General features: G+C 48.3%; 1 protein-coding gene across 3 annotated transcripts in view; it reads right to left on the reverse strand.

Moving 5' to 3' along the window:
• LOC137658845 (citramalyl-CoA lyase, mitochondrial-like) overlaps positions 1-17,909 on the reverse strand; it is a 214,161-nt gene that overhangs the window by 129,108 nt on the left and 67,144 nt on the right. For all 3 annotated transcript variants that reach the window (XM_068393938.1, XM_068393939.1, XM_068393940.1), the window contains exons 6-7: positions 5,118-5,179; positions 4,590-4,706 (exon numbers count right to left, since the gene is read on the reverse strand). In XM_068393938.1, coding sequence (XP_068250039.1) covers positions 4,590-4,706; positions 5,118-5,179 — 179 coding nt within the window. The remainder of the gene's footprint in view (positions 1-4,589; positions 4,707-5,117; positions 5,180-17,909) is intronic.

Here is a 17,909-nt window from a genome sequence, read left to right on the forward strand (position 1 = left end):
TGCTCCCCAGCACTCCTTCGATGCGTCCGTGAACAACAGCATCTCCGGGGGGTCGGAGGCGAAGGGCATCCCCTTCCCTGTGTTTGACCTGATGTTCCACCAAAGAAGGGTCTCTCTCGTCTTCGGGAGGACTGGGACTATTTTGTGGGGCTCCTTGCCTTGGATCCACGCCTCCTTTAGATTCCATTGTACCGGGCAGAGCCTGAGTTTCCCTTGCGGTACTAATTTTTCCAGGGAAACCAGATGACCCAGTAACTTCTGCCAGTCCTTGGCCCTCCTGGGTTGTCCCGTCAGGAAGGGTTGAAGGATACGTTCTAGGTTGGCTAACCTCTCCTCTGAGGGGAAGGCCCTTACTAACTGGGTGTCCAGGACCATCCCCAAGTAAGTCATCCTGGTGCTGGGGACTAGCTGGGACTTCCATAGGTTGACCGTGATCCCTAACACCTTGCAGAGATCGAGCAACATAACGCCTTGCTCCTTCAGTTGTTCCCTTGAGGCAGAAAGCAGCAACCAGTCGTCCAGGTACCTGAGTAGTCGTATGCCTTTCTCGTGTGCCCACGCCGAGATCGCGGCGAACACTCGTGAACACTTGCGGGGCCGTAGAGAGGCCGAAGCACAGGGTCTTGAACTGCAGGACCCTGGACTCCCACTTGATCCTGAGGAACTTCCTGCTGGAGGGGTGCACGGGGATTTGAAAATAGGCATCCTTGAGGTCGAGAGACATGAGGAAATCCCCCTCCCTCAAGGCTGCGATCACTGTCTTGGGGGTATCCATCTTGAAATCCGTCTTTAAGACGAACTTGTTGAGGGCTGAGAGATCTATGACTGGCCTCCACCCTCCTGTCGATTTCTCCACAAGGAAGAGCCTGCTGAAGAAACCCGGGCCGGGGTTCTCCACTGTCTCCAAAGCTCCCTTGTCGATCATGGACGCTACTTCCTCTTGTAGCGCCACCCTCTTCAAGGGGTCCTTTGGAACCAGCCATTCGGCTCTCTGGGCTGGGATGAGAGGGGGAGGCTCTTCCAGGAACGGGAGTCTGTAGCCTTCCTTCAGGACCGTCACCGTCCAGGGATCCGCACCGAGATCCCGCCATGCTTGCCAAAAATGTCTGAGGCATACCCCTACTAGGGGCTCCTGCGGGAGTAGGGGGCCTCTCTTCCTACCTTCTCCTGGAGGAGCGGCCAGATCTACCTCTCCTAGCGTTACCGTAGGAGGGTCTGTAGGCTGACTGAGGGCCTGCCGTGGTCCTACGGGTGGGCTGCTGCGAGGCTTGGAGCCAAGGGGCTGAAGGAGGATCTCTTCGGGGCAGCAAGGGTGTGGACTGTGAGGGGTGAGGGACGTCCGTTGGGGCTCTCCTAAACATGGCCTTCCTCATAGGAGGGGGCCTAGGATCCGCTTCTCTCACTTTCCTCACCTTCTCCATAGTATTTTCTACCAAATTGATGGGGAAAATGTCATTCCCCCACACGGAGGAATTCCTCAGTCTCCTTGCTTCCCTGTCTGGCAACTTCCGCACTAGCTTGCTCAGTACTGTATCCCTTTTCCTCAGGACCCAGTTCGAAGCAACCGACAGAGACTGGGACGATAAAAACTTAAAAGCTTTGGCCCCAGAGTTAACAAGATCCCTCAGCATGGCCTGATTTTCTGGGAGGGAGAGGTCGTGTGATGCCTGAAACCCCACCAAAGCGCATGACCACCAATCTAACCAGGAGGACACGTAGACCAGGTCCTGAGCCATGTCCTCCATCATAGATGCTTCCGACGGGGAAAAGCACACGGGGCAGTGGATGCCCTGTCTTCCGAGGCTCCCTGGTTCAGCGCGGTCACCGCTGCTTCTACTGCACGGGGACCACCGCGATGCCCTTCGGGAACGTAAAATCGCTTCTGGGATTTCAGGCCCGGAAGAAGTTTGGAGGAACTCTGGCTTCTGGGGGCCTCTGCTAGTCCTGCCAAGTATCCATCAATCTGCTCCATCCCCAACTTCACGTCTTGAGCGAGAGGGAGAGACAAAGATGGCTTTTGTTGTACCGGACTGTCGATCATCCTGGACAGTCCGGAAAGTACGGCCTTTGCAGCTGAGGGCTTGGGCTCATCCAACCGGTGATGCCTTCGAATAAGGGCTAGAACCTTACGGTAGGAGGAGATGTCGTCCGTCGAGCACTCCCCTCCTTCCACCAGGTCTTCCGTCACCAGTTCCTTCGTACGGGGGTACGCCGTGACGGTGGGAAAAGCAACGCCCGACGAGCCTGCCAGTGGTATGGGCTGCCCCGTGGGGACGAAGGCATCCGTCATGGGAGTACCAACGCCCTCCGAGCCTGCCAGTGGTATGGGCTGCCCCGTGGATACGAAGGCATCCGTCATGGGAGTACCTTGTTCCACGGGGGGCTCCGTGGATGGGGGATCCATGCGGACCGACGGGCGCCCTTGGTGCTTAAGGAAGGCCTCCAAGGTGCCCGTGGTCGACGCTAAGCCTTCCTTCACACTCCTTATATCCTTCCTAAGGGAAGAAGGAGCGGGGGCTACCGTCGGGTTAAACACTACACGGGGGTCCCGGTTCGAGCCCTCATGCCGAAGGAGGAGCTAGGAGGGTGACACAATGAAGGCAAGGCTCTAGGGAGCCATCCGGAAGCAGCCGCGGCTGTGGAAAACCTAAACAGCTCGCTCCGGGGCACTGTGACATTCACCCAGTCCTTTGACTTACTCCTCTTCGCTTTCTTCTTAGAGGACTTCGACCGTTTCCTACCGTGCCTCGAGCAGGAACGAGACTTTTTCTTCTTGCGGTATTTCTCCCTCTTCCTTTTGTTAAGGTTCCTGTCTTCGTCCTCTGAAGACGAAGAAGACGAAGAGTCCGATGACGACGACGACGACGGGGATGAGGACGGAGCTCTCCGACCGGCCGACACGTCCAAGACCGCGGGGGGAAAATCACGTCGTTTCTCAGGTGTGGGCGGTTGCAGAAACACGGGGGGTAGCGTAGCCGAGGGAGCCGGAGGAGACCGCGCGAGCCCTTTACAGAGCCATTGATCTACATCCTCTTCTCCTCTAACGGGAGACCTGAAGGGAGTCCTTGGTTTCAACCACGTGGCGGGGTCCAAAGACGACGAACTACCTTTCTCCGTGTCTCCCCCGGCGGTTGAAGCCCCCGAAACACGCCACAAGGCAGGGAAAGTATCGGCACTCGGCCTACCCCACATTGGATCTTCCGAGGCGATGGGACCTGCGGGCACCAGGCCCTCGCCTCCTACCCACACTTCCGCACTACACTCAGGCCCCACACATGCCTGCCCCACACTGGAAACTTCCCCCACAGGAATATCAGACTCTTGGGGAAGGGCAATGGGCCTCTTCCCCGCAACGGACTTACCTCGTCCCCTACGCTGGGTAGGGGAAGAAGGACGGGCGCTACGGTCTGCCGAGTCGTCTGGCGAACCTAAAGGCGAAGAAAAGCTGGAATCCTTAGGCATCTTCTTAGCTGCCTTCTTCTTCTTCGTCCCGAAGAGCACCCACTGGATCTCAGACCAATTAGCACACTCCGGGTGTTACTGTCATTAGAACACCCACTTATATCTAAGTCTTGAAACAATACTAAAATACATTCCACCAAGGTGGACGAGGTACTTCCCACTCTACTGGGTAGATGTAAACAATCACAACAACTGCTGCCTCAGATTCAAGCACATGAAATGTGACTTACTTGTCATGGATTTCTTCATGTTGTATATCTAATGGATTAAGTCCCCAAAATTGTGGTAAGATACGTTAATTTGCTTACAGTATGTATTTTTGTACCGTTTTGATATTATGTTTTTATATTATGTTTTTATTTGTACCTTTGATATAGCCAATGGCATCCTACCAGTTTTGTAGGCATTAGCCTAAAAGTGTTTTCTTTTGTTTTCAGTTATACTCAATTAATGGCTCATGGTTTATATAATAAACTACATAAAGGACCATGGAATGTTATTAACCCAATTTGAGAATCAACACTGAACGGGGCTAAAATCAATAAATAAATACAGAGCCACGTACTGTTCACAAGAACACCGGGCACGTAGAGGTAGGGGAACACGCTTTCCCCCTACACGCGGAGCACAAGGAGTGGGGATCAACCTCAGGCTTAGAGAGGAAAGCCCCGCAAAACTTCCCAGCCACAGGCCCAGGGCAACGACGAGGATGCTCCATAACACAAGGCTAACACACCAAGAGACACAAGGATGGAACGGGAAAGTGAAAATGAAACACGTGGGTAACACGCGGTAAGCACAAAGGATCGGGGGACACAAGGGTCGCACAAGGTAAGAGAGAGCGCGGCGAGATGTTTATCGCGTCGCGACCAGAAACTTACTGGCGATTCGACCTGAGCTAGCACGCTGCCTGACCCCGGGGTTGCCTCAGGGCACGTACCACACTGCCAGAGGTTGACCCCGTAGAAAACGGGAAGAGGGGGGTAAACTATACAAAAAGCTGGTCGGTTAGGTAGAGTTAACCAGTAACTCCTAAGAAGGTAGTTCTAGGTAAGTAACCGTGTTGGAACAAATTAAGATTAACATATTACCGTATACTGTACTGTAAACAACAAGGACTTAATTACCTTTCCTTCCTTCTGATGTTCTTCAAAGGCTTGTACAAGGCCCGCTGCCCATTCTACTTTTTCCGGTCTTGGTGTGAATGCAGCTTGAACTACAGAAACCTGGCCTGGATGGATAACCTAAACGTGCATTGATTGCAATTACAATTCTACTGAATATTCTAAAATAGCTACAGTACATCATATGTAATGCTACCCAAGTTTCTCAAACCCATTTTTAAAAGGTATGAAAGATTTCTTATATCTATTTGTCGAGAGATTACGTTATGAACCAGTGCGAACTACAAAATTAACACACTTTTATCGTGTCGTTTATTTTTAAGCAGTTAAAAATAATCAGTTATCAATAGTGATTTTGCCACTGAATATAAACTAATATTTAATATCTTTTCCTAAAATTGAATTTTAGTTCTTATTTTGCCATATAAAGTAAAGTAATGCAATATTTAATATTTCATTGCCAATAAGAGGTTAAGCAGTAAGTAGTGAAATACAGCATGAGGGTAATTACCAAATAAAAATACATCTTACCTGTTTACCAGTAAAACCCATACCAGCACCCTCCTCACTCTGTACCTTCAATCCATCTAAATCTGTTTAGGAAAATAACAAAATGGGTTACCAATAAATGAAATGTCCATTTCTGGGCTCGAACCTGTGCCGCCCAGTGAATAAGCTCCATTTAGCACTTATTCTTAGGTAATTTACTGCTAAATATACCAGAGAAAAAATGTAAAGGAGTGCTAGGTTAACTAGCTCGCTCACCTATTGGTGTCGGTATAAAATTGGGCGTATAATCCAGAGGTCCCGCACTATTTAGATTCATCCACGACAGAAACCCCAATAGAGGAGAGCCGTTCAACCTCACTCGGTACTACTAACACTGCATCCGCTCAGAACCCAACTCCTTTTAGCACGTCTTGTGTTGTAACCCGCATTTTTGTTGTGCTCTCGTTTTTCCACTTATTTTCGTTGGATTATGGCTTCTTCGTCGGTTTCCCTGGAGACACCGTCTAAGTTAAGTACCAAGCTTGGTTTTGCTGTGTTTTGAGCAACCTAGATCGTTTAATATTTGAATTATAGGAGTTTATTCTCTTCGTTCATATCGATCTTGCTTGATCCCACTTACAGTTGGTACTCCTGTTTTGAGAGCTTTTAGTTTCACTCGCGGTGTTACTATATGTATTAATTTTATTATTAAATTTTATTTGTTATTGTGGATATTCATTATTTAGCGTTTAGAACCCTCGTGGTTCACTTTTTGGGCCGATATCATTTACGTATCGTTATGGCTGCCGACCTTCGTTGCTAGGCGGCAATGTTAGCCACCAGGTGTGTCTTTTGTGATTTAATTATTATGTTGCATGCCTTGCCCAAAAAATTTTTATGTGTTTATTTTATATTATCAACGCTATTACTATTATAATGAATATTGTGCTATTACTCCGTTTGATCTGTCTGGTTGGGGATCGTCAGTTGGTAGCCCTGCTGCTCCGTATCACGTGATCCTCCCCCATGCTCCCCCTCTCGCTAGGTGGGCGGCTAGGCTTCTCTCCCCCCCTCCCCTAGGGGACTGTTGCCTTCCCTCCTTTTAGAGGGGGTAGTTCAGTGTTTATGGACTTTGTCCTCCGGGTGTCCCGGCGGGTTCGTCTCTGTCTAGTCTGGTTGGCCACCGGTCAACAGAGTTGGATCCCGGTGCACCCTATTTTATATTCACTTATCACACTGGTTTATGTTATATGAAACCCTCTGGGTTCGGTTGGCGGTTCTTATCTACAGTTCCGTCCCCCTATTAATTTATAACAGTTCCTATGATGATTATATGACAGATCACTATCCCGGAGTTCCTATACGAATTGGTTTTGGATACTTTTATTTCCCGGCCCGGGGCTTAGCCTCGCCCCGGGAAATCAGACACCATGTGTCTTAATTTCTTGTTGTTGCATCCTTTTTTATGCTCCCGGCTTGACCGGAATGGATGGCTATACTTTAGTCTTAAGTTAGACTTATGTTTAGGCCGGGTCCTCCGGACCCGCCCCTACTTAAGAATATTACAGTTAAGCCCTAATCTTGTGTTAGGCTTATGTTAGGCCCGGGTCCTCTGGACCCGCCCCTACTTAAGAGAATTACAGTTTCTCATATACTATTCTTTTTATAGATGGTGCATTGTCAGACGACGGCCTGTGCAGCTGTTCTACATCAGCCCTGCGGCCATACCGTCTGTCGGTCTCACGCCCTCTGCGGAGTGCAACTGGAGGATGTCGTGGTATGGCACCCGGATAACTGTGTGGTCTGTTTTGACCTCGTTACCACCCTTGGATCCGACTCGGTGAGTCCCGTTGGCTATGTTGCCTTCTTATTTATCTTACCTTTTTTAGCATACATACACTATTTAGTAAGATATCTATGGTCTTGAAGGACCACTGGGAGCCTTCCCTTTTTAATTCCCACTATTATTTCAGGCATCCCCGGAGCAAAAGTCTGCGGCTCGGGCCACACTGAAAGTATGGGTTGGTGGTTTTTCCCGGAACGTGAAGTCCAAGCGGCCGTACGTCCTCTCCGAGGACTACTGTTCCTTGATTTACCCCAACGCCAAGTCTTCAGCCGCTGTGGCTAGGCATGTTGCAGCTCCCATCATTGCCCACATTGATGCCACCATAGCGGGGTTCATTGATCCAGAGCAGGATCCGTCGGACGCCCCCGGGGATCTAGAAGACAATGTTGCCTCCATGAACCTTGACGTGGAACCCATGTTATTGGATGATCCAGGTACAGGTAGGGTGGTAAGTGAGGCAGGTGTTTCCGGCGCTGAGATTCCTATCCTCAGCCCCTCTCTTTCTTCTTCATCTGATCGCTCTTCCCTTCATGGTTTTTCTGGGGACCGTGAATCGTCCCAACGATCACACTCGGTTCCCCCCAAGAATAAGTCTAGAACCTTACCTAAAGCTCATAAGCCTCATAAGGCTTCTCATGGTTCTAAGCAGAATACAAACCTGTCATCTAAGGCTTCTGGCTCCTCCTCTAAGTCTCGCGACCCGGGAGTTCATTCCGCCACTCCGGCTGCTAGCCCGGGCCTTTCCGAATCAGCCATGCTTCGTATCGTGTCGGAGATGCAGGCCAAGTTGGTATCAGAGATGCAGTCTAAGATGGACACGATGTTCTCTAACATCGGTCAGAGACTTGGGGCATTAGAGCAAGGTGCTCCGGAGCGAGTCCAAAGCTCTCTCATCCCGGATGCCTCTAAGCTCCCGCCGTTTGCCAAGAATAACCCTTGGCGTATGGCTCTTCATTCCCCGTTCTCAGACGGAATGTTAACTTTGGAGGGTCTTGGCACTCGTCCCCTAGAGGACTTTGAGTTCTTTCCTCCTGGTCTGGCATTTCCATTTCATGGTTATGCCAGGCTTACCGAGGAAGCTTTGGTTCGGTTAGACAAGGTCCCCAAAGAGACAGTCATCTTCCCTAAGGAGCAAGCCCAATCTGTGTGGGCCAGATTCCTAAATGACATCGGCTGTACCAACACCATGTTGACGCCTTATAAGAGCTCCTTCACAATGTTCTTAATGGACAAAAACACCGTGACTCCATGTGTCAATAAGGTAGCAGAGCTTGCCTTCCAATATGCTCTGGAGGAGAAGCCCTTGCCTCCCATCCGAGAGGTGGATCCAATCTCCCTCCTTCTTCCTTCAGGCATTGAGTGTTGGGACAACGTCCATACAACTTTTACCTCTGGCAAGCTAGCAGCAGACTGTGCTTCAGTAATGTTTAGTGAGCGGCTTCCCCGTCTCCCGGAATCCCTCATTAAACAGGAATATGATTCCCGCCTACGCGTTGGCCGTACTCTGAACTTGGCCACCTCCACGGAGTCGATAGCCTTGACTTACGATACTGAGGGTATTTTTAAGTCTCTCAACAAGGCTACGTTGCAGTCATTATACTATGACCTGTATGACTTCGCTACTGCTAAACGCAGGTGTCGCAAACATGTCCTGGCAGAGGCGACTATTAGGCATGAACCTAATAAGCTTATCCGGTCCTCCTGTTGGGGTTCAAATCTCTTCCCTGAGGATCTTGTAGAGGAAGTCTTGGCGGAGGCCACTAGAGTCAACCAGAGCCTTAAAGCCCGTTGGGGTTTGACTCCTAAACGTAAATATGACCCTGCAAATTACCAAGCCCGGGGTAGGAAGAAGCTCCGTCCATATACCTCCACCCAGTTCAGGCAACAGCAGAGTGGTTCGTCCATTTTCCGGCTGCTTCTTCCCCCATCTCCTGTTGCCCCTGCACAGCCTTCCACCTCTCAGGCTCCTTCGGATGACTATGTCACCGTTCTGCTCCCTAAGAGCCAGCTTTCCGGTGCCTCCGCCACCTCCTGCCTTTAACCAGTCTTATGAGGCTCATAGCTCTTCCCAGAGTTATGGTAGAGGTAGAGGTTACCACCGTGGTTCTAACCAGAACAAAGGCAGGGGAAGAGCCTTTCGCAGGGGAAAGAACTTCCGAGGCGGACGTGGAGGCAACTCCTCAAACCAATACTGAGGTGCAGCAGGTAGGGGGGAGGCTCTATGCCTTCCGCAACAAATGGAGGTTCAGTCCCTGGGCGTTCAGTATCATCTCCAAGGGACTGGGGTGGAGTTGGATTCAAGGACCTCCTCCTCCGAACAAATTTCATCAACATTCCACTCCGGACCTGGTCAAATTTGTCCAGGATCTTTTACAGAAGAACGCCATACAAGAAACGAAACACCTGAAGTTTCAAGGTCGGCTGTTCAGTGTCCCGAAGAAGGATTCAGACAAGAGAAGAGTGATTCTAGACCTATCCCTTCTCAACTTGTCCATTCAATGCGACAAGTTTCGAATGCTTACCGTCTCGCAGGTGCGGACCTTACTTCCCCGTGGGGCCGTCACCACCTCTATCGATCTTACAGACGCCTATTATCACGTCCCGATAGCGAGACACTTTCGTCCGTACCTAGGCTTTCGCTTAGGGGACAAAAGTTACTCCTTCAAGGTGATGCCTTTCGGGCTCAACATCGCCCCAAGGATCTTCACAAAGTTAGCAGAAGTCGCTGTTCAGGAACTCAGAAATCAAGGGATTCAAGTAGTAGCCTATCTGGACGACTGGCTCATTTGGTCAGACACCTCCCAAAATTGCCTAAAAGCCACTCACAAAGTCATCCATTATCTTCAATCTCTAGGCTTCCAGATCAACTTCAAGAAGTCCCGTCTTCTTCCAAAATCGAAGTTCCAATGGCTCGGCTTGCAATGGGATCTTATATCTCATACTCTGTGTCTTCCCAAACCCAAGAGGTTAGAGATTGCGAGGAACACCAAACGCTTTCTCAAAGACAAAGTAAGTTCCAGACGACTCCAAGAGAGGATTCTGGGGTCCCTTCAGTTTGCCTCAGTGACGGATCTCCTTCTGAAGGCAAAGTTGAAAGATATCAATCGTGTCTGGCGTTCGAGGGCGAACCGGAAGTTCCGGGACAGGAAAGTCCGCCTTCCTCCCATTCTACGGGAAAGACTTCTTCCTTGGACAAGAGCAAACAGTCTGTCAAAGTCAGTTCCCCTTCGATTTCCGCCTCCGAAATTAATCATTCACACGGACGCATCCTTATCAGGTTGGGGCGGCTATTCTCAGCTCAGGAAAGTTCAAGGTCTTTGGTCTCCCTAGTTCCGCCAATTTCACATCAATGTGCTGGAGGCCATGGCAGTTCTTCTAACCCTGAAACGTCTCGCTCTTCCCAAGAGACAACACCTTCGTCTGGTCCTCGACAGCGAAGTGGTGGTCCGCTGCCTCAACAGAGGCGGGTCAAAGTCAGGGCCTCTGAACCATGTTCTAGTAGCCATATTTTCCCTAGCAGCCTTGAACCGTTGGCATCTTTCAGCCGTCCACCTGGCGGGAGTCCGGAATGTAGTGGCAGACGCCCTGTCCCGGACCTCCCCTCTAGAATCGGAATGGTCACTCGATCTAAAGTCATTCCGGTGGATTCTCTCTCAGGTTCCCGGTCTCCAAGTGGACCTCTTCGCCACGGAGTCCAACCACAAATTGAGAGTATATGTGGCTCCCAATCTAGACCCTCAGGCTTACACCATAGACGCCATGTCACAGAATTGGGACATCTGGGAAAAGATTTATCTCTTTCCCCCGGTGAATCTTTTGCTGAAAGTTCTAGACAAGCTGAGATCCTTCAAGGGACAAGTAGCCTTGGTCGCACCTAACTGGCCCAAGAGCAACTGGTATCCTCTCCTGCGAGAGTTGAGACTATACCCTCACCCGATACCCAATCCGGTTCTGTCTCAGATAGTACAAACACGCGTTGTGTACGCTTTCTCAAACATTCAGAGCGCCCTAACTTTATGGACTTCATGAAGTTTGCGGCCATGCATGGTGCCAATATTGATCCTCGAAACACCCTGTTCCTAGAATCGGATAAACGGGATTCCACCATCCGCCAGTATGACTCTGCAGTTAAAAAGTTGGCAAAATTTTTGATAGACTCAGACGTGAACTGTATGAACTTGAACCTTACAGTCACTTTCTTTAGATCTTTATTAGAATCAGGTCTGGCAGCCAATACTATCACCACTATTAAATCTGCTTTGAAAAAGATCTTCCTAGTGGGTTTTAACATAGACTTAACCGACTCTTTGTTAGCTTCAATTCCGAAAGCCTGTGCCAGACTGAAACCGGTTACTCGTCCTACCCCGGTGACCTGGTTCCTTAATGATGTACTCAAATTGGCTTCTGATACCCTTAACAGTTCTTGTGATTACATTCCCCTTCTCAGGAAAACACTTTTCCTGGTGAGCTTGGCTTCCGGGGCAAGAATTTCTGAACTGGCAGCTTTGTCGAGAGACCCGGGTCATATTGAGTTCCTGCCTTCGGGAGAGGTCCTTCTTTCACCTAACAAATTCTTTTTGGCTAAAAACGAAGACCCTCAGAACAGATGGTCCTCCTGGAAAATTGTTCCCCTCACGCAAGACCCGTCTCTGTGCCCTGTTACTACTCTTAGGTCTTATTTATCCCGGACCTCCTCTAACTCCTCGGGGCCTCTATTCGTTAGAGAACAAGGCGGTACCATTACTATTAAAAGGATCAGGCAACAAATTTTGTATTTTATTAAACAAGCTAGCCCTGACTCTTTTCCTCTTGCACATGATATCAGAGCGGTTGCTACTTCGGTGAACTTTTTTCACCACATGAATTTTACGGACCTTTCCAGGTATACAGGGTGGAAATCACCGTCAGTGTTCAAGAAACACTACCTTAAACATTTGGAAGCCCTAAAATTTTCTACAGTAGCTGCAGGGAGCGTAGTTACTCCCAGGTAACTCACAGGTTAATACCTTGTCTCTTTATCTCTCCCTCTTACCTGCCTCATTTATACCCTATTGTATTCGTTGGTCTCGCACCTGAATACTGTTATTATATTTGTAAATTTTTAAACTCCTGAGTATCTGTATATATTATCACTCACGGCATTATTATACCTACCTTATTTGTCAATTGTCCACCAAGTGGATTTATGTTCATATTTAAGATACCCTTATAATTGTTTTTTGGTACTCATCTCTGATTAAAGCATCCTGTATTTCCCTTACGCTTATGTTTTTTCCTTTATTTTGCAAGTTTGGTGACATATTCTCTTGTATAGATTCACTGGGCGGCACAGGTTTGAGCCCAGAAAAGGGATTTTGACGTAGGAAAAATCTATTTCTGGGCGAAGGACCTGTGCCGCCCAGTGAACCCTCCCAGCTCCTCTCCCTTGGAGTCCCCAAACTTTGGGTGCTAAGGAGTTGGGTTCTGAGCGGATGCAGTGTTAGTAGTACCGAGTGAGGTTGAACGGCTCTCCTCTATTGGGGTTTCTGTCGTGGATGAATCTAAATAGTGCGGGACCTCTGGATTATACGCCCAATTTTATACCGACACCAATAGGTGAGCGAGCTAGTTAACCTAGCACTCCTTTACATTTTTTCTCTGGTATATTTAGCAGTAAATTACCTAAGAATAAGTGCTAAATGGAGCTTATTCACTGGGCGGCACAGGTCCTTCGCCCAGAAATAGATTTTTCCTACGTCAAAATCCCTTTTATAAAAAATAACGTTTAGAATTTATCCCTTAAAAATCATTAACAAGGACAAGTTATATCTCAAATGGCCTATATGCAGTGTTTTCTATAAAGTTTTAGGATAAAATAAAAAATTTAGAGATATGTTTTTTTCCTAGCATACAAACCTGGAGCTATTTATAGGGGTATTAACTTTCAGCAACACTGAAAAATAGCCAAGACAATTTTAGTGAGGGATAACTACCCCTATGCACTAGTTAGCAGGTGGAGGTTGAGGTAGTCTGGCTACCCTGCTCACTCACACTCGTCGGCTGAGTAACCACATCTGCTTCCTGGCAGGACTTCTAGGGGGACAGGGTGGCGGGCCAATTTGTATAAATAGCTCCAGGTTTGTATGCTACGAAAAATACAAATTATCTCCATATTTGTTATTTGTTCCAACGCAAATACAAACACTTCACTATTTATAGGGGTGACTTACTCTTAGGAGGGAAGAAGTCCTACCAACTGGCCTTGGCTATGACCCAGGGTTCTCTCTTAATTGATCTTTGATCGAATTAGTGGGAACCTTACCCTCACTAAAACCAATGTCATTAAGAGGTAAAACACTGATAACGCCCTGCAGAAGCTTGTGTGAGAGAGACTAGTGGCTTGCCTTTACGTAGGAACTCGAGTACAAGCTTAGAGTTCTAAGATTTACCCAATGGTTAACCTCCCTCAAAAGGTATTGGGGACGTAACAAAGTATATTTAAAAAAATCAAGATGCACAAGAAAAATGAATCTTACCTGCAAAGAGGTGAGGTCAGCTATGCTGTGATCCTGCAGTGCTATTTCCCCAGGGGGGTAGAAGGTGAAAGGAAGAAAGGAGCCTCTTGAACACCAGGGACGTTGCAATGCCCTGACGTCATGAGCTCTGGGTCGATTGGACAGAGGAGGGTCTGGATTGAGAGTATTTCCAATCACTTTCCTGATCCACGAGGAAATAGTATTCCTCGTGACCTTCCCTGTGTAACGAAAAGCGCTTGCACATGGGGGCGAGCTGCTGCTGTTCTTTTTAAGTAACATCTCAAGCACCTTACTGGACATAATATTATTATTATTATTATTATTTGCTAAGCTACAACCCTAGTTGGAAAAGCATGATGCTATAAGCCCAGGGGCTCCAACAGGGAAAATAGCTTAGTGAGGAAAGGAAAAAAGGAAAAATAAAATATTTTAAGAAGAGCAACAATACTAAAATGAATATCACTTTATAAACTATAAAAACTTTAACAAAACAAGAGGAAGAGAAAAATATATAAGATAGAACAGTGTGCCCGAATGTACCCTCAAGCATGAGAACTCTAACCCAAGACAGTGGAAGACCATGGTATAGAGGCTATGGCACTACCCAAAATTAGAGAAAAATCTAATCTTCTACCCTTACAAAGAGAAAAGTGGCCACTGAACAATTACAGTGCAGTAAGAAGAATTGTTTGGCAATCTCAGTGTTGTCAGGTGTATGAGGACAGAGGAGAATATGTAAAGAATAGGCCAGACTATTCGGTGTGTGAGTGTGTAGGCAAAGGGAAAATGAACCGTAACCAGAGAGAAGGATCCAATGTAGTACTGTCTGGCCAGTCAAAAGACCCCATAACTCTCTAGTGGTAGTATCTCAATGGGTGGCTGGTGCCCTTGCCAACCTACTACCTACAGTAGTTTGGATCTTCAGTTGCAGAACGAAGACTATCCAGAATGGGCTGAACCTGAAGTCCAGCACACCTGGATTTTGAGTCTTAGCCACGAACTCAGGGATGTAGTTGAATGATTACCTCTCCCCATCTCCTAGAGTGGGAGACATCAGCAGATAGACCATGAAGTTCACCGACTCTCTTGGCCGAAGCCAACGCGAGCAGGAACATTGATGGGCGTCTTTTCTTGCACGTAGGAATGTCAAGCACTGGAGCTTGGAAAGCGTCGCGCGGCGCTGTTCTGTCGCATGACGCAGCATAAGGATGAGATGGGTCAAGTGGTGGAAATCCTGGAGGGGGGTCAACAGTGGATCGTAAATCCTGATAGCGCAACCCATAAGAATCCACGCGGCGAACACCTTGAGGAATCTCGTCGCTGCCTCGGGTTCAGCGTAGCGGTGGTCGCATGAGCACAAACGCGAAGAGAGTCTAAAAACTCTCTGTCATAAGAGTAAAACTCTCGATGATGAGAGTCACGAGAACCAACAGGTTCAGCGTAATCACGTGAACCCCTAGAGGTCGCGCGACGAGGAGAGAATTCCCTGCTACAAGAATCTGAGGGTTCAGCGTAGCGTCCGGCACAAGAGCATACAGGCTCAGCGATATCAATGTTACGAGACTCCGAAGGGTCAACGCAACGTAACAGGAAACCGCTGTTTCCCTGCCACAAGACCACGAAGGGTCAGCGTGACTAAAAGCACGAGAGCCCGAAGGCTCAGCGTAACCTGTGTTGCGAGACCCCGAAGGGTTAGCGCAACGGGAAATCGAGGTTCCCTTGTCACGAGACCCCGAAGGATCAGCGAGACTAAAGGCATGAGAGCCCGAAGGCTCAGCGTAACCTATGTTGCGAGACCCCGAAGGTTTAGCGCAAAGGGAAACCGAGGTTTCTCTGTCACGAGATACCGAAGTGTCAGCGTGAATAGAGGCACGAGAGCCCAAGGACTCAACGTAACTAGAGTTACGAGACCCCGAAGGGTGAGCGTAACGGGAAAACCAAGTTTCCTTGTCACGAGACCCCGAAGGGTCAACGTGACTGATGGCACAAGAGCCCGAAGGCTCACGATCACGCCAGCCCAAAGGGTAATTGTCACGAGACCCCGAAGGGTTAACGTAAGGAAAACCAACAGATTAAAAAAGGCGTCTCCTCACAGCTCGAGGAGGAGAACGTCCAGGATGGAGAGGGGTTACAAACCCTTCCACCCTACAATCCTTCGGAGAGGAACGCAGAGCAGACTCCACCCGAGGGGGAGACTGATCCAGCTCTAAAGATACCTCCTCTGCAAGGGATTTTGTACTCCCAAAGGAGAACGTCGCTTAAGACAAGCTCTATGCCCTGAGGCGGTCTTCTCTCGCGAACGAGACTCGTTCCCCCGAAGGGGAAACCTGCCTTGGAGAAAGCTCTGCCACCGCCCCTGATGGATCAGCAAACTCCTAGGCGTCGGAAACAGACTTGAGGCCTGACTGATGGGCTGCAGCGTCTGCGCCCACACTAGGAGGATCAACCTCCGCAGAAGAAGGAGATGACCGGCTTCTCTTCGCTACCCTCTGAAGAGCTCAAAGAGAGCTTCCTTCAAACGGGGATCATCGACGCCCAGCGATGGCCAAAAGGATACAAGATCCAAAAATGAAAAGGTGCTCTCTGGGGAAGGGATTCATTTAAAGTTTTCAGGCATCCTGACCCCTTGGGAAGGGAAGGACCCAACTCACTAGGGGAGTCAACACCTTCGTCTATTCCACAGGGTTGACCTGGAGTCACAAGCCCTTCGCTGCTGCTCGACCATACCCCAGATAGGCCCGGTAGAAGAGCAGCTTCGGAAAGATATTTGGGGGTGGAAGAAGCAGAAGCCCTCGACTTCCTCGATTTCGAGGAAGACCCCGAAGGCGAAGAATCGCGCTTAGACTTCTTCCTACGCCTGAACCTCTCCCACTGGGAGGCAAGCCACTCCCGACACTCAACACAGGTGTCATCCCGTGAACACCGATGGCGCCAGCAAGCCAGGCACAGGAGGTGAGGGTCCATCTCAACGGACGACATGAAGGTACCGCACCTGCGGCCCTTGCGACCATGACATGTCCGCATAACGGGACAGCAAACACACATACACACTTGCACAGTAGAAAAAGGAAAAGCAAATTGATAGTCAAGGCAAGTTTTGTTTATGGGAGAGCCAAAGGTAAAAGTGGTTACTCAGCCAACGGGTGCGAGTGAGCGGGGTAGCCAGTCTACCCCAACCCCCACTCGCTAACTAGCGGATGGGGGTAGTTATCCCTCACTAAAATTGTCTTGGCTAGTTTTCAGCGTTGCCGAAAGTTAATACCCCTATCAATAGCAAAGGGTTTGTATCTGCCTCGGAACACACCTGACTTAATTACTACAATCAAATCTTGGCAAAAAATTGAACTTTAATAACAAACTTTGATCTCTCAATGATACGAACAAGCTTCGAGGTGGAAGCCAGGTGAACTGCATGTGGGCTCCATTAGAATAAAATGATACATTACAGTACTTAAAACTTGTTTCTGTAGTAAATTATACATATATGATTACAGAAGAATCTATAGACTAATGAAAATAAAAAAAAAAATAAAAAATTAAGATGAGAATTACATATGAGCAGATTACCAAAAAGGGATTTTGACGTAGGAAAAATCTATTTCTGGGCGAGGGACCTGTGCCGCCCAGTGAATAAGCTCCTATTAGCACTTATTCTTAGGTAATTTACTGCTAAATATACCAGAGAAAAAATGTAAAGGAGTGCTAGGTTGACTAGCTCGCTCACCTATTGGTGTCGGTATGGAATTGGGCGTATAATCCAGAGGTCCCGCACCATTTAGATTCATCCACGACAAAGACCCCCAATAGAGGAGAGCCGTTCAACCTCACTCGGTACCACCAACTCTGCATCCGCTCAGAACCCAACTCCTTAGCACCCAAAGTTTGGGGACTCCAAGGGAGAGGAGCTGGGAGGGTTCACTGGGCGGCACAGGTCCCTCGCCCAGAAATAGATTTTTCCTACGTCAAAATCCCTTTTCTGGGCTTGAACCTGTGCCGGCCAGTGAATACATACAAGAGAAATGTCACCAAACTTGAAAAATAAAGGAAAAAACATAAACACAAGGGAAACACAAGTTACTTTAATCAGAGTTGAGTGCCAAAAACAACTATAAAGGTACCTTAAAAAGAACATAAATCCACTTGGTAGAACAATTGACAAAAAAGGTAAGGTATAATAATGCCGTGAGTGATGATATATACAGATACTCAGGAGTCATAAAATTAACAAATATAGGAATAGTAACCAGGTGCGAAACCAACGAATACAAATAGGGTATAAATGAGGCAGGTAAGGGGGAGAGATAAAATGACAAGGAATTAACATGTGAGTTACCTGGGGGTAACTACGCTCCCTGCAGCTACCGTAGGAAATTTAAGGGCTTCCAAATGTTTAAGATAGTGTTTCTTGAACACTGACGGTGACTTCCACCCTGTGTACCTACCGTAAAATTCATGTGGTGAAAAAAGTTCACC

Source organism: Palaemon carinicauda, chromosome 19 (assembly GCF_036898095.1).
Source record: "Palaemon carinicauda isolate YSFRI2023 chromosome 19, ASM3689809v2, whole genome shotgun sequence".
Lineage (NCBI taxonomy): Eukaryota > Metazoa > Arthropoda > Malacostraca > Decapoda > Palaemonidae > Palaemon > Palaemon carinicauda.